Source organism: Monodon monoceros, unplaced genomic scaffold (assembly GCF_005190385.1).
Source record: "Monodon monoceros isolate NGI ecotype Baffin Bay Population unplaced genomic scaffold, NGI_Narwhal_1 Super_Scaffold_5, whole genome shotgun sequence".
Lineage (NCBI taxonomy): Eukaryota > Metazoa > Chordata > Mammalia > Artiodactyla > Monodontidae > Monodon > Monodon monoceros.
The window spans coordinates 63,838,765-63,852,471 of NW_021703782.1; the positions used below are offsets into that span (position 1 = coordinate 63,838,765).

Here is a 13,707-nt window from a genome sequence, read left to right on the forward strand (position 1 = left end):
TCACACCAGTTAGAATGGTCATAATCAGAAAATCTACTACAATAAGTGCTGGAGAGGCTGTGGAGAAAAGGGAACCCTCTTGCACTGTTGGTGGGAATGTAAATTGATACAGCCACTATGGAGAACAGTATGGAGGTTCCTTAAAAAACTAAAAATAGAACTACCGTACGAGCCAGCAATCCCACTACTGGGCACATACCCTGAGAAAACCGTAATTCAAAAAGACACAGCCTATTGTGTTTTACAGCTGTGTTGGTTTCACAGAACCTGCCCGTTTAGGAAATGGTTTCTGGGCTGTGAGCAGGTCCCACGGGATGGGTAGGAGGTGGCCTTTTGGGACGACGACATCTTTCCCCCACTTTCAGTCTTGTCCCTCCCCCGAAACAGTTAAGACACTCAGCCTGGGCCAAGAGGTGAAGTTCTTGTTTATTGTTGCAGCAACTCTTACAGACATTAGCGTTCAGTTAAATAAAGGAAGAGAACACATTAAATACATCACAACCCCCAAAACGGTACGGAGGAGGGGAGGGAGGGCCAGCCCGGTGACCAGACTGTCAGAGGAAGTACATTCAGTGGGTGTGCGGCATCAACATTCCAGGCTCACGTGTATATAGATCTTATTTATATATTTATTTATATTTATATATAGAGATCATTGAGTTTTGTGTATACAAAGAACCATATTGTTACAAATACAATACTATACTTCTCCCAGCGCTTTACAATAAGCTCTATTTCACCCTCTTTACAGAACAATAGTACAAGTTCATACTCTAGGGACTGCTGAATATGTACACGGAATTTCCTTCCCACACGGTCCTCACGACTGCCTTGATGGAGGGTTGGGACGTAAGGTCAGTGTTGTGTGCTCAAGTCGGACTCAACCAGGGAAGGAGCAGACAGACATGAAACTCAAACCAGCAAGTGGCCTTGTAAGTGGGAGAGTAAACACACCTAAGAGGAGGTGCCCTTGGTTGTAAACATTGTTAACAGCCTCACCGCTGGGCTGAGGGACCCAAGAAGGGCTTGTGGGTGGGTCTCATCTGCATGTGGACGGGGTGACGGGTGTGAAAAGGGGTGGTGGGAGTGATGGGGAGGTAGTAGGTTACTCTGGGACTCTCTGAGGCCAGTGCTGATGGGCAATGTTCAGAAGGCAGACCCGGCTGCAGGGACTCGGAGTCCAGTGCCCCGTGATGGGCTCCAGGCCTGGAGGAGCTGCTCCAGTGAGGGGAGCAGGCTCCAGGCATTGGTCTCTGGGGGCTTCGTCCTCTCGTGAACCCAAGGCTGATGGTGGCTCCCTGAAATGCTCACATTTGAGAAGGCAGAGGCAGGGTGGGTTCTGGTGCATCCTGGCTGGACCAGGAGGGGTCGACGGACCTAGGAATCTGTCCCCAAATCTGAGTCACCAGCATGTCCTAGCCAAGTGGCAAGAGGGGCTTTCTGCCTGGGGCCATGTTTGGGAAGGCTGTTCTGTACATAGTCTTCCCCATTACATGGGGTTTCAGATATTTACATATGTAACTATATATACTGGGATGTCAGAAGGGAAACAGACCACCACTTCCTGTGGGACTTTCAAAAACAGAGTTACTATTAAGATTCTGGCTCCTTGGTTAACTTCCATAGGTGGGCTGATTCCCTCCATCCAGTGGGAGCAGGGAAAAGAATACACTACAGCCCGCTGAACCTGGACCAAGCTCCGGAAACATTCGCTATCTGGGCGTGAGGAGCCCCTTTTACGAACACAGAGGTACGTGGTGGGTAATCTTATGCTGAAATGTTAGCCTTCTAGGAGAGTTCACCACACTGGCCTTTTCCGCACCTGTCAAACTTCCCAAGATTTTTGTGAGGAGCAATAGAAAGTATATTCTCTGTCTTCTCTCCTTTGGGTGAAGAGCCTTACATAATTACGTGGGAGGCTGCCCAGGGACATGCTGGTGGGGTTCCCGTCCCCTGGCCGATTGCAGGGGGCTCGGAATGGGCCCTCGGGCAGGCGGCTCAAGCGGTCACCCTGGGAGCAGATGGCATGAGCCTCTCTCCAGTGACTTCCCAAGGCTCCTCATGCCTGAAAATACCACCCAGAACGCTTCATTCCTACTTTACCCGCTCCTTCTGGCAAAGGAAAGATGAACTTAGGACTCTTTAGTATTTAATTATATGTCATCAGACACTACGGTTTGGTAAATGGAGCTGAGGTTCCCGGCTCCTCACGTTTGCAGTGGGTCAGCCCTGAGGCTGGTCTCCCAGCAGCATTCAGCTAAGTGTCCTCAAAAGTCATCCAGGGGTCCCAGACTGCCCAGCCTGGACCCTTGGAGAAGGGGCAGCCCCTTCCTAAAGGGGACATGCGGGCAGCACAGCCACTCTTCAGCAGGGCCTGTCCCACGGTCACACTGGGAGTCCAGCCACTGACGCCACCGAAACAACCGGCTTTCCTGACTCTAAGCAGAAAACTCAAGACGGCACAGAGCTCGCAGGGGCACTGACCACACAGCTCTCTGGCACAAGTATCTTGTTCCCAACCTTTTCATATTCACTTTCTCCCTCCCTGAAATCCCTCCATTCGACGTATAAATCCATACTATCCAACACGTGCTCACCGGGTTCCTATCTCCATGGACACAACGTAAATAACTCAGATGTTGAGAAGAGGGACTGATATTAATATCACAAAATATATTAGTTTCTCTTACCCTGTCTTTGCAGAGGTCACGAGCAAAACAAAACAAAAACCAATCCAAGCCACACCCCACCCACATGAAAACAAAATGCTCTTTGGACCAAGAGTAAGTGAAAACTGGCTCAGAATCATGATATTACTAAAACATCTGCACCAAACTGAGACAAAACCCATGGACATGAGGCACCTGATAAAACACGTAATGTTCCACACCAAATAAAAGCTTTTTCAGGCCCACAAGGCAGCAAGACGTTTCTGGAACACATTTGGGGCTTCTTAGGCATCGCTTGAGGTCACGATTGTCCCCTTAGTTTTGTGGTTTATATACTGTTCTGGGCCCTCAAATGTCACATCCTGCCTCATGGTCCTGAGTGGAGAACAAGGCTGGTCCCACCTTGGGCCAGGAAGCATAACATGATTCCACCGGGCCTCATCTTCAAGGGGAACAGTCCATCACTCCCAGACTCCCAGTGTGGGATGTATGTGTCAGGTGGAGGCGCGAGGGGAGTCCACCAGAACACTTCTAGCCAAGGCGGTGCTGGCAGGGCCAGGCCTCAGCCTCAGAGGGGCGGTTCTCTCCTGACAGGGCTCACCAGTCCCTGCAGGCCTCACCTGCTGGGGGAAGGGGCCTCACAGGGAGGTGACGTGGGTTTTCCAGGGGCTCTGGGTGCCTCACTGGCGGAAGGGAGGAGGGAAGCCTGAAATATATGCAAGTGAGACTGTGTACGTACATGTGATGTAGGAGGCAGGAAGCACCTGCCTGTGTTTAGCTAATGGTTGCTAACCTTGGGAAGCCACGGGTGCCCTGGGAATCGCCCAGTTCTCTGCAACACGAAGGTATTCTTGTCCACGGCAGTTCCCCTTCTATCCTGGGTGAAAAGGTTTGCATTAGAAAACACAATTATGTTGAAACTAAAACTACAGAAGAGGCATAAGGTTGGCTCAGAAATTCTGGGCAGAAATAATGTATGATGCCCCACGTACATGGTGGGCAGGCATATCCGTAAAGACACGGGCTGGTCCTCCCTGTTACTACCATAGTCCCAGAAATTGACTGGAAGAGAGCAGAGATCAGTGGTTGGATCGTAGGCACCGCCCGCTGAATCGGCTTCTTCACCACCCCTAGGAGTTCCTTCTAAGAGGGCTGCACCTCTTAGGAAGGGAAGATCCTTCCTGAGCGGTGACAGCCCTCTTCAGGACCCCCAAGGGCCCTTCAGGATGGTCCTGGGCAGATTCTGGGTGGATACTGGCTGCTCTCCAGCCTCAAGGGAGTGCATACAAAACTTCCCTGGTGTTAAAAACAACAAAAAAACCAAACTAGAGAGAGACAGAGAAGGAGGTCTCTGTGGATTCTTTTCCTTCTGTGTCAAACCGAGTGCTGGGTATGAGAGGGGAATGTCTCAGTGGGCACACAGATGTAGCACGAGAAACACAACCACAAGAGAGGAGAGTCCTCCATGCATGCTGCCCGGGGGCGGGGGCGTGGCTTCAGATGTAGACGGGCTGTTCCTGGGCCGTCAGCAGCCTGTACATGGCAGCCGGCATCGTCTTCATGTGAATCTGAGGGCAGAAACGCACTTTAGCGGGGGGACCGAGGCTCTGAGAGCTGTGTGGACACTGCCCCAGGGCTAGCGGGAGAGGCGGCACCTCTTGCTGTGGGACGCCTTTGAAGGTACACCCCTCGTCCCCCCACCATTCCTAACAGGGGCCTGACCCAAGTGGCCTCCAGGAAGTACGGAATCCATGGGCTTCTAAAAAGTTAGGGGTGACAGAGAGTGAACAATGAAAACCAGGTAAGGTGGTTTATTTCCCAAAAGCTCTTTCTCTCACCAGGCCTGTTTTTTTTTTCCAAAAGGACAAAACCCTTAAAACAGTAGGACCGCTGTGGGGTTTTGCTGCTCCTGCCTCCCTCCCTCCCCCCGGCAGGAAATCAGACCCAGAACAGCTGTTCTGACCCCTGCCCAGCCATACCAGGGAACTGTCTCTGGGGAGCCGTTGATTAGATTTGAATCTGACTTAAAATCTTCCAGGCACATTTGGCAGGATTAGCTGGGAAGAATGGAGAGAACTTGGGCAGCTATGGCGGGAAGATGCCCAGGTCGGAGAACTAAAAAGAGGAGGTGGGCAAGTGATGCCAGAGGAGAAGGCTGAGGGTGACGTGACGGGATTTTGAGGAGCAGCTCTAAGATAACCACTCGTTACCAGGTTTAAATTCTGGTCCGAGACAGACTGTTCAGTGTGGAGGTGTGCTGAGGACAGGGAAGGACACTCAGGAGGGCTTCGTGGAGGGGGCGAGCGCACCAGGGGACCCCCAGCCCCCGACTCTCCCTTACCTCCCCAACAGCATTGGAGAGGATGTGCACGATCTTCTCGTGTGGGGTGGCGACCACGCTCTGCCCGTTGATTTCAATGATGCGATGTCCCACGCGGACACCTCCTCTCTCCGCTATTCCCCCTCGCATGAGGCTGCAGATCTATCAGAGTCAAAGGCCAAGTTACCCACCCTGGCCTGCATCGCCTGCTAGGGAACTGGGTGGGGGTGGGAGACTATCTTTTCTAGAATCCCCCATCCCCAGCACTGTCATCTCTGAGGAGCTGCCATGGTCAGGCTGTGGACATTTACATCTCTTTGTTTCTTTTTATAAGAGCTAGGACTCTGGATGCCCAGATGGCCCCCTTGTTCTCGCACTCTGCACAGGGGACGCAGCACGTCACTGGATTTCGCGGCACAGTGAATTCTGAGTACTTTTCATCCCAGCTCGGTCTTGGTAAAAAGAGCTGTTTGGGCCTGTCACAGAGCTGCCAATGTTTTCAAACTGTCAGCCTGTGTAACACAGTTTAGTATTATCTGGGACTCAAACACTGAACTGTGTAATGCTAGCAGCCCACTTTTTAGGGTCACAGTTACCTGAGTTAAAATGGGGCTAGAACCTGCTAGAACCCCACTTCGTGTTCCAAAGTGTGGCCACCTAGAAGGCAGAAGCTCCCTTTGGCTGTCCCAACTCAGTGGTTCTTGTTCAAACTCCCTCTGGCAGAAATGATAACATGGCTGGTTTTCGTCTCAGTGCAGCCAGGCACTGCGGTGGGCAGAGGCTGCAGGCTGGGGGAGGGCTCTGGGCTCAGCGCTGCAGGCTATAGCCACCCCTACCTCACACACAAAGCAATCGGAATTTCCCAAAAGAACATGGTTTGAATTTACAGAGCTGACCTTTTCACTCCTGACTGTGCACCTTTCTTTAAAAGCCTATGCAGGGGACTACCCTGGTGGGGCAGTGGTTAAGAATCCGCCTGCCAATGCAGGGGACGCAGGTTCGATCCCTGGTCGGGGAAGATCCCACATGCCGCAGAGCAACTAAGCCCGTGCACCACAACTGCTGAGCCTGCGCTCTAGAGCCCGCGAGCCACAACTACTGAAGGCCGCACGCCTGGAACCCGTGCTCCGCAAGGAGAAGCCACCGCAATGAGAAGCCCACGCACCGCAGCGAAGAGTAGCCCCCGCTCGCCGCAGCTAGAGAAAGCCCGTGCGCGGCCACGAAGACCCAACGCAGCCAAAAATAAATAAAATAAATTTATTAAAAAAAACATTAAGGGAGGAAAAAGAATAGGGTTTTTCTATCTGCAAAGATGAATGCAGAGAGAAGGAGGGCACATCCAAAAGCTATAATATCAAGAAGGTTACAGATTTGTCACCGAAGCCCAGAACTACTATGAGTCCAGAACAAGGCAAACCAGGACAAAAAGGGAGTAGTCTTGACTATGGAGTTTGTGTTTGGGATGAAGAAAAAGTTCTGGAAATAGCACTGATGGACACAACCACTTTTGGAATGTACTTAAAGGCACTGAACTGTATGCTTAAAAATGGTTTAAATGGCAAACTTAATGTTGTGTATGTTTTATCACAATAAAGGGAAAAAAAAAGGGAAGTATTTGAAGGCAGACATCCAGGTGATGAAAGTACTCTTTATCTCCCAAGTGCCAAATTCAGGTTAAAAAGGCAAGGCAGAGATCATTCAGGCATAACCCACAGGGCTGGGTTCTCAGCCTGGGCTGCACTGGTATCACCAAGGGTTTGGAAGCCCAGTCCCCAGGGCTCTTCACCCACTGCCCTGGGAAGCTGCTGGCTGGGGGGGCGGGGGGGTTGGGAAGGTGCGTACCTCAAACTATCTCAAGCTGGCAGCTGGGAGGGTCACCCTGCGCATCACAGAGTCGCTGGGCTCTGGGGCACACGGATCTGGGAGGGTCCCTCTCTTCCCCCACAGAAGGCACAGAATTCTCTGCCCATGGAGGAAGTGAGTCTGCCTTCAACCATTCGTCCCTTCCTTGCTGGATTCTTTCTGGAAAATGACCAGCTTTCAAGAACAGCCCCAAAACCCAAACCCTGGGCCGCGGTTTCATGTGTCAGACTTTTGGAAAAGGTGTGGGGTTGTACTTACGATTCCGTTCTGGACACTGAACCCCAGCTGGTAGCGAAGGTCTGGTCTCCTGATCAACACGGTGGTCACTGGGGGACACCTCACGATATTCAGCTTGACCCGGGCCTGATTCTTCAAGCCCTGAAATGTGAATAAAGCACAGGGGATTCGATGACCATTGATGCCAACAAGAGATAAATGCAGACGGCACCAAAGGCAAAAGATGCTGCACAGAGCCTCGGTTTCTTCGTTGACTCCACAGTGCCCCGCGTCCAGCCTGATAGCGCCTGCGTCGGACAGTCCAAGCTAGATTCTGTCAACCTAGGGGAGAAAACCTTTAGGTTTACGTGGAGCCCTTTCAGCCCACGCAGAGACCAGTTTCTGTGGGCAATGTCTTCATTTTGGGAAACGGGCTGCATTCAAGGCATCTGAAAAAGGCGATCGTCTGTGCAGCTAAGAGGGAAACTGCCACATGTGCATTTTGGCTTGAAAGATGAAGGATGCACAGTCTCTCTCCTGGTCAGGTGGGAGACAAGCACGAAAGGAACTTTTTCTCTGAAACGCACACTCGTAGCAATTCCTCCTTTTCTAACAAAGGACAACTAATTCACACAACAGCCCAATTCATCAGGGCTTGCTGTCTCTCGCCCCTGGTGGTCCTGCTTCCCCATTCTCTCTGGCTGTTAGGGATTCTACAGTTTATCGACATTCCCACGAGCATCTGGGGGGAAGCAGGGCACAGAGGCAGGACTGCAGTCAGTGAAGGCCTCCTTGGGAGAATGAATAGGGTGGTAGGACCAGCGCTGGTGGAGAGGGAAGTAGGAGGAAATAGGGCTTAATGGTCATCTCCGATTTCATGCTCCCTGGTAACTCGTCCCTCCCTCTAAATTGGAATGGAGTTTAGAGGCAAAATTGGTTTTTAAAGATAAAGAGGGACTCCATCTGGTTTCTGAGCCTATTTAGAGAGCTTCCTTCACCCCACTCTGATCTAAGCGGAGCTCAGGCCTGTCTTCCTGCCCCTTGAACACACGCTCAGCAGGGACCAGAGCCCGGGTCTGCACAGGAGAACCCCTAGAAAATCATCACAAAGCTACGCTTTCCCTCATTCAGGCGGTGGGAACCTTCTCCTGCTGGTCCCGCCACCGACTTGTGAGCCTCACCCAAGAGGAAGGTGCCAGACAAAAGTAATTCAGTCCCGAAATGAACTCTCCCCGCCCCCCGACATCTCCCCAGCCTGTGTGCTCTGCCTCAGGCAACTCCCACTTGCCAGATGGTCCAGACCAAATGGCCAACAGCAGGTGCTTTCCAACCCGCTCCCATCATGGCACACAGGGAAAGGGCCAGGGTAGAGAGACCACACCGCTTGTGGCTGGAGGACCTGCTTTGAGAGCTGAGGCGGGGAGAACTCAGCACTCCCGTCTGATGCCTGTCCCACTGCACTCCCAGCTCACGAGGCCAGCTGATTGGGAAACAGCGCCAGGCCTGCCAAGGTCCACTCCTCCAAAGGGCCAGAGCTGAGGGGAGAAGCTCTTCCTAAAAGACGGTACTGTGGGGTGAGTGGACAGCCTCTCCACCAGCAGAGGAGGGACAGGCAAAGGTAGGCTCTATTCCACCAAGTCCGTCGTATCCCCTGGAGATGCCCCCCTCACCCCCCTGCCCCATCAATTCACAGACCAGTCCAGTGTGTGCCCTCTATCGGCGAAGTGGAAAGAGAGGCCTGGGAGGACAATGATAAATCCATTTCAGCCCGAGGGTGATCGCCTCTTAGTCTATAAATAGAAATCTGTAAATTCCACAACCCCTGTGGCCAACTGTCACCCTCCGACCAGTCTGCAAACACTCTCTCTGCGGGAGGTCAGGACTTCTGCTTCACATTTTACGGGTGAGGACGCAGACGTGGACATTAAACCTGCCTCGTCTGAGGCTCAGTGGGGTCCGGACAGGGATAAGGGAGCCTCTGCCTTCCTCACAAGCACCTTGGCAAGCAGAGAGGTGAAAGTGGTGTTAGATGACTTTGGTGCCAACAGAATTTGTGGCAAGAGTGTAACTTGCCCCTCTGAGTGGCAGGAGGGACCCACACACCTTTTGCTTCTAAGTGATGAGGATACACTCTAGACTGAGGGATGGATAGGGGCTTTTTTGGCCCCTATGCTCGGCCAACAGGTCCTCAAAGTGGGGACACCCCACACCAGCAGCACCAGGACACTTTTGTTAGAAATGCAGGGTGGGGGCAGGGGTAAATTAGGAGGCTGGGATTAACATATACGCAGTACTATATACATAACATAGATTACCAACAAGGACCTACTGTATAGCACAGGGTACTATACCCAATATTTTGTAATAGCCTATAAGGGAAAAGAATCCGAAAACGAATGTATATATGTATATACACACACACACACACACACACATATGGATAAATGAATCACTGTGCTGTACACCTAAAACTAACACAATATTGCAAATCAACTATACTTCAATAAAAAAAAAAAAGCAAGAGTCTAGGGTCCACCCAGACCTACAGAATCAGAAACACCAGGGGTAGGACTCAACAATGAGTCTTCCCAATGACTTGATACACACTTCCTGGCGATACACTCAATTTTTGAGAACTGGTACAGACCACTGCCACAGAACAATGAACTCACATGCACTCAGGGATGATCAGAGTCAAAGATGTCAGTTTACTACTCATACCTGTGGCCAGTGTGCTCCATGAGAGCATGGGCTAGCCACGCCAGGGGGAGGGTGACAGAGAGCCAGTTGGCCTGGTGCCCAGTCAGCCACCCCCATGTGTGTGAGCACCCCTAAGGTCACTGTCCATTAAAACCCATCCTGATGACGAAACTAGCCAAACCACCTGTCACTGCACGCTGACTCTTGCCAGGCACCGACCTGGAGTCACAGGAGCTGTCTCCTTTAATCTCCTTGACAAACTGGCAGCTCTAATTATGCCCATTTTATAGAGCAGGAAACTGCGGCTTCACCACTCACCCAAGTTCACCCACAGCAAGATTCTGTCCCAGGTCTATTTGTATTCAAACCCAGAGCATTTTCGCCTACACCGTGATTCCCCATATAGACAATGGGAGGGTGTGTGTTATTCATGAGTAAAGCCTACTGGACAGAGAAGCCAGGGAGAGTGACAGAAGGATGAAGCTGTGCCCCCAACCTTTTCGCCCAGCCCCGCATGGGGCCGTGTTTTTAGTTTACTCGCCTACCTGGTGAGACTTCAGGGCTCCGGCTCCCTGGCTGCCCCACTTCCTTTGGGTGATTCCAGCTTGTCCTCTCAACGTGTGAGTTTTGAGGAGGTCAGTTTAATTCCCCACCCCCAGGTGTTTCCTCAGTGTCCTGAGTTGCTGTTTTCTGCAGGACTGGAGCCTCCCAACGGCTGTGATTTGGCTTGTGGTGACGTGTGTGCACTCGCAGGCAGCTGTTAGCAGCATCCCTCCGTGGTTTCTGGAACAGCTCTAGGAAACGTCTCCGGTTCAAGACATGTTTTCAAATGAGAGCAAAAGAATGTGCCGAGGGCGATTCTCCTGGGGTGAAGGAAGTCTGCGGAGGTCCGGGCCTCCCGCACAGCAGCAGGTCCCCTCACCCATGCCCACGGGGATGTGCTGGAATTCTTCCCCTAATAGTGGGACCAGCGGGGCTGGGTGAAGAGGCCTCTGCTTGGTCAGGAGACCTGGGCTGCCCCTGTGTTTCCTCCACCACAGCCCGGAGGGTCTTAGACCCTCTATTCCACCTTCTACCTCAGTCTCCCCATCTTCAAAACAAATGCTGAAACCTACTAAGAGCTCTTCCACTTCTAATTGCTACGATCTCAGCCCTTGTTATGCATTTTTATTCTTTCCTAAGCATGTCTGCTGACAGCACCACATCTCAACCATCATGCTCAGAAACACCTATTTCTAACATTACAAATCGGCTTCTCTTTTGGGGGTGTTGCTCAGATACCATTCGTGCATATATTTCTTTTTCCCTTGAGAGCCCCCTCTTTATCACTCAATCAGTAGATATGTATGGATCACCTGCAATGTGCCAACACATGTGTTAGGCGCTGGGAGTTGGTGGAGCCAGGCCTCCGGAAGCTCAGGGAAGGGCTGCGGGCACAGGCAGGGCAGCCAGAGTCCATTCCCCTTTCTCTCCCCACATCACAAACTACAAGACCAGGAGTGTGTGGGAAACAAGAGCAAAGGATGATGAAAATAAGGAGCATGTTGTCAGAAACACAACCCTCCAGATAGAGCTACCCGCTTTAAATATTTGCACCTATGAAACACTGGGGTTGTTCAGGTATGTCTGTGAGGTACAGGAAAACCTTGGAGAGCTCCTGAAAAGCAAAAGAATGACTCTATTTTCTCTGTTACCTAAAAAGTCCACATCGCTCCGGTGGGTTCTTTTGTGTACATTGATTTAAGATGCTGGTTTGTCCCTCAGTGAAAGAATTTCTAGACTGGGGATATCTGCTGCAAGACGAAGCCCAGAGAGATGGCAAATCTGAAACAACCAGACCACGCACTTGCTCTGCTGTTCCCCATCAATGCTTCAAGTTGGGTCCCATTAACTCGGATTTCTCAGCTGCCACTTTATTGGAGGTGCCAATTAAATAAATGGTCATTTCGTCCCCATGACAACAGTGGAATGGTGTAGCAAATTAAGAAATATGGTGGGAGGAAAGAGTAGGGAAGAGGGAACGGGATAGGAGAGAAGCCAGAATGGTCTCTATAGCAACGGGAAAGCAGACCCGTGATGATCCTGTGGAAGGTAAGGAAGCGGCGCTCTAGTTTCAAAAAGAAAACAAATCTGGAGGGCAGGACCGTAGAGGCGATGGCACGAACAGGCGGTCTGCTAACATGCTTTGCCTACCAATAATTATGCTTTAGGAACTATGACAGGAAATATAAGAGCTAGGGAAGAAAGAAAATAATTCAATACCTGTAATCTATTCTAGAAACATACTCTATTCCCTATAACCAGGGGAGAGAAAAGGTCAACATGCATTAAAGTGGCAAGATGCAGAACACTCGAAGCCCATTATTGGCGATGTCATCACCGGGGAGTTTGTTGAAAATGCAGAAGCCCACCTCAGACCTGCCGAATCAGAACCTGCAGTTTAATGAGATCCCTGGGTGATTCAATCAAAGTTTGCTAAGCACTGATTTTCCAGGATGAGAGCTGCTCGCTAAACTCATCGCAAGGAGCACTGACATAACACTGAAACAAGCGATACTGATGGGAAGCCTTGAAGAAGCCCAGAATGCCCCCCTGTGGGGGCCTAGGGGTGAGGGTGGGGCAGTGTGAGTACCTGCTCAGGGGCAGGCAAAAAAGATATGTTTTTACGGAACTTAAAAACAAGGAGACAACCCATTAAACGTCTTCTTCGGTACTGGCAATTCTAGCTGGAATCAGTAGGAAGATTCTCGGGGTGGGGGGAGAAGGGGACAGGGCCAATCACCCTTTTCTATTCGACAAGGCAGCGCATCCTGCAGTGCTGAGAAAGGGCAGCTGTGTCCCAGCTGGGGCCTGCCTGCTAAGTACTTCTCTGCCGAGGGTGGCCACAGAGGTGCTGGCTTTCTTCCTCTCCATCTTCATCAGTTACATCTCTTTCATCACCACATGGCCTTTTAATTTTCCGATTCCAGAGAGACTCCATTTATAGACATCAAAGGTCAGCTACTCGTGCAAACAAACCTTTTCCCCTTAGGAAACTGCTCAGACAGTGCGCCAATTACGCCCTGTGCTAGTCTGTTTCCACCTTGATGTGTGATGCACTGGACAGAAGACCAGTCCCCGTGTGGTACCAGGGGAAGGCAGGCCATGGGTCTCACAGCCTCCCTCACCTCGTCTGCCTCCTTTGTGCAGAGGCAGGGAGGGGTGGACGGGGATCTGGACTCCGTCAGCTGGGGTGTCCTGGGCATGCTGTCTGCACCTTCTGAGTAGCTGATGACTCATCTGTGAACCAGGCATTTGCCATCACCCTCCCTCACAGGCTGTTTTTTATGAAGAGGAAGGGAGGTGACCAGTGCCAAGGGCTGGGCACTGCCGGGCAGGTGTGTAAATGGGCTCAGGCACGCAGCCTTGCCAGTCCTCAGGAAGGTCTGCTTATTCCCACCCAGGCCCCAGCCCCACCTGCGCTCAAGTTATCCTCTCTTCTGGCTCCTCCTCCCCAAGCCTTTCCAGACGTACATCAACTCCCCCCCCCTCCCTCACTGACCTCCCTTTCTCCAGATTTCTCTCCCACACCTGAACTATCTCCCGCAGGCAGGCTTTCTCAATCTATTGACATTTGGGCTGGATAATCCTTAGTTGTGGGGACTGTCCTGTGCATTGTAGGATATCTGGCAGCATCCCTGACCTCCACCCACTGGATGCCAGTAGCATCTCCTTCTCCCTAGTCGTGACAACCCAAACTGTCTTCAGACATTGCCAAATGGCGCCCGGGGGGGTCAAGGGGTCAAGATCCCCCAGGTTGAGAACCACTGCCCCAGGGTCTGACCACAGACACCGCTGGAACGATATCAGGGTGGCCGAGTGACCTGGCTGCACTACTGACACACTGTGTGACCTCGAATGATTACATCATCTTTCTGTGCCTGTTTCCTAACTTGCACA

At 51.5% G+C, this 13,707-nt stretch overlaps 1 protein-coding gene across 2 annotated transcripts in view; it reads right to left on the reverse strand.

Moving 5' to 3' along the window:
* Positions 1–413: 413 nt before the first annotated feature.
* APBA1 (amyloid beta precursor protein binding family A member 1) overlaps positions 414–13,707 on the reverse strand; it is an 89,106-nt gene continuing 75,812 nt past the window's right edge. For both annotated transcript variants that reach the window (XM_029203369.1, XM_029203370.1), the window contains 3 exons: positions 7,111–7,230; positions 5,011–5,151; positions 414–4,237 (listed from right to left, as the gene is read on the reverse strand). In XM_029203369.1, coding sequence (XP_029059202.1) covers positions 4,166–4,237; positions 5,011–5,151; positions 7,111–7,230 — 333 coding nt within the window. In that variant the 3' untranslated portion in view covers positions 414–4,165. The remainder of the gene's footprint in view (positions 4,238–5,010; positions 5,152–7,110; positions 7,231–13,707) is intronic.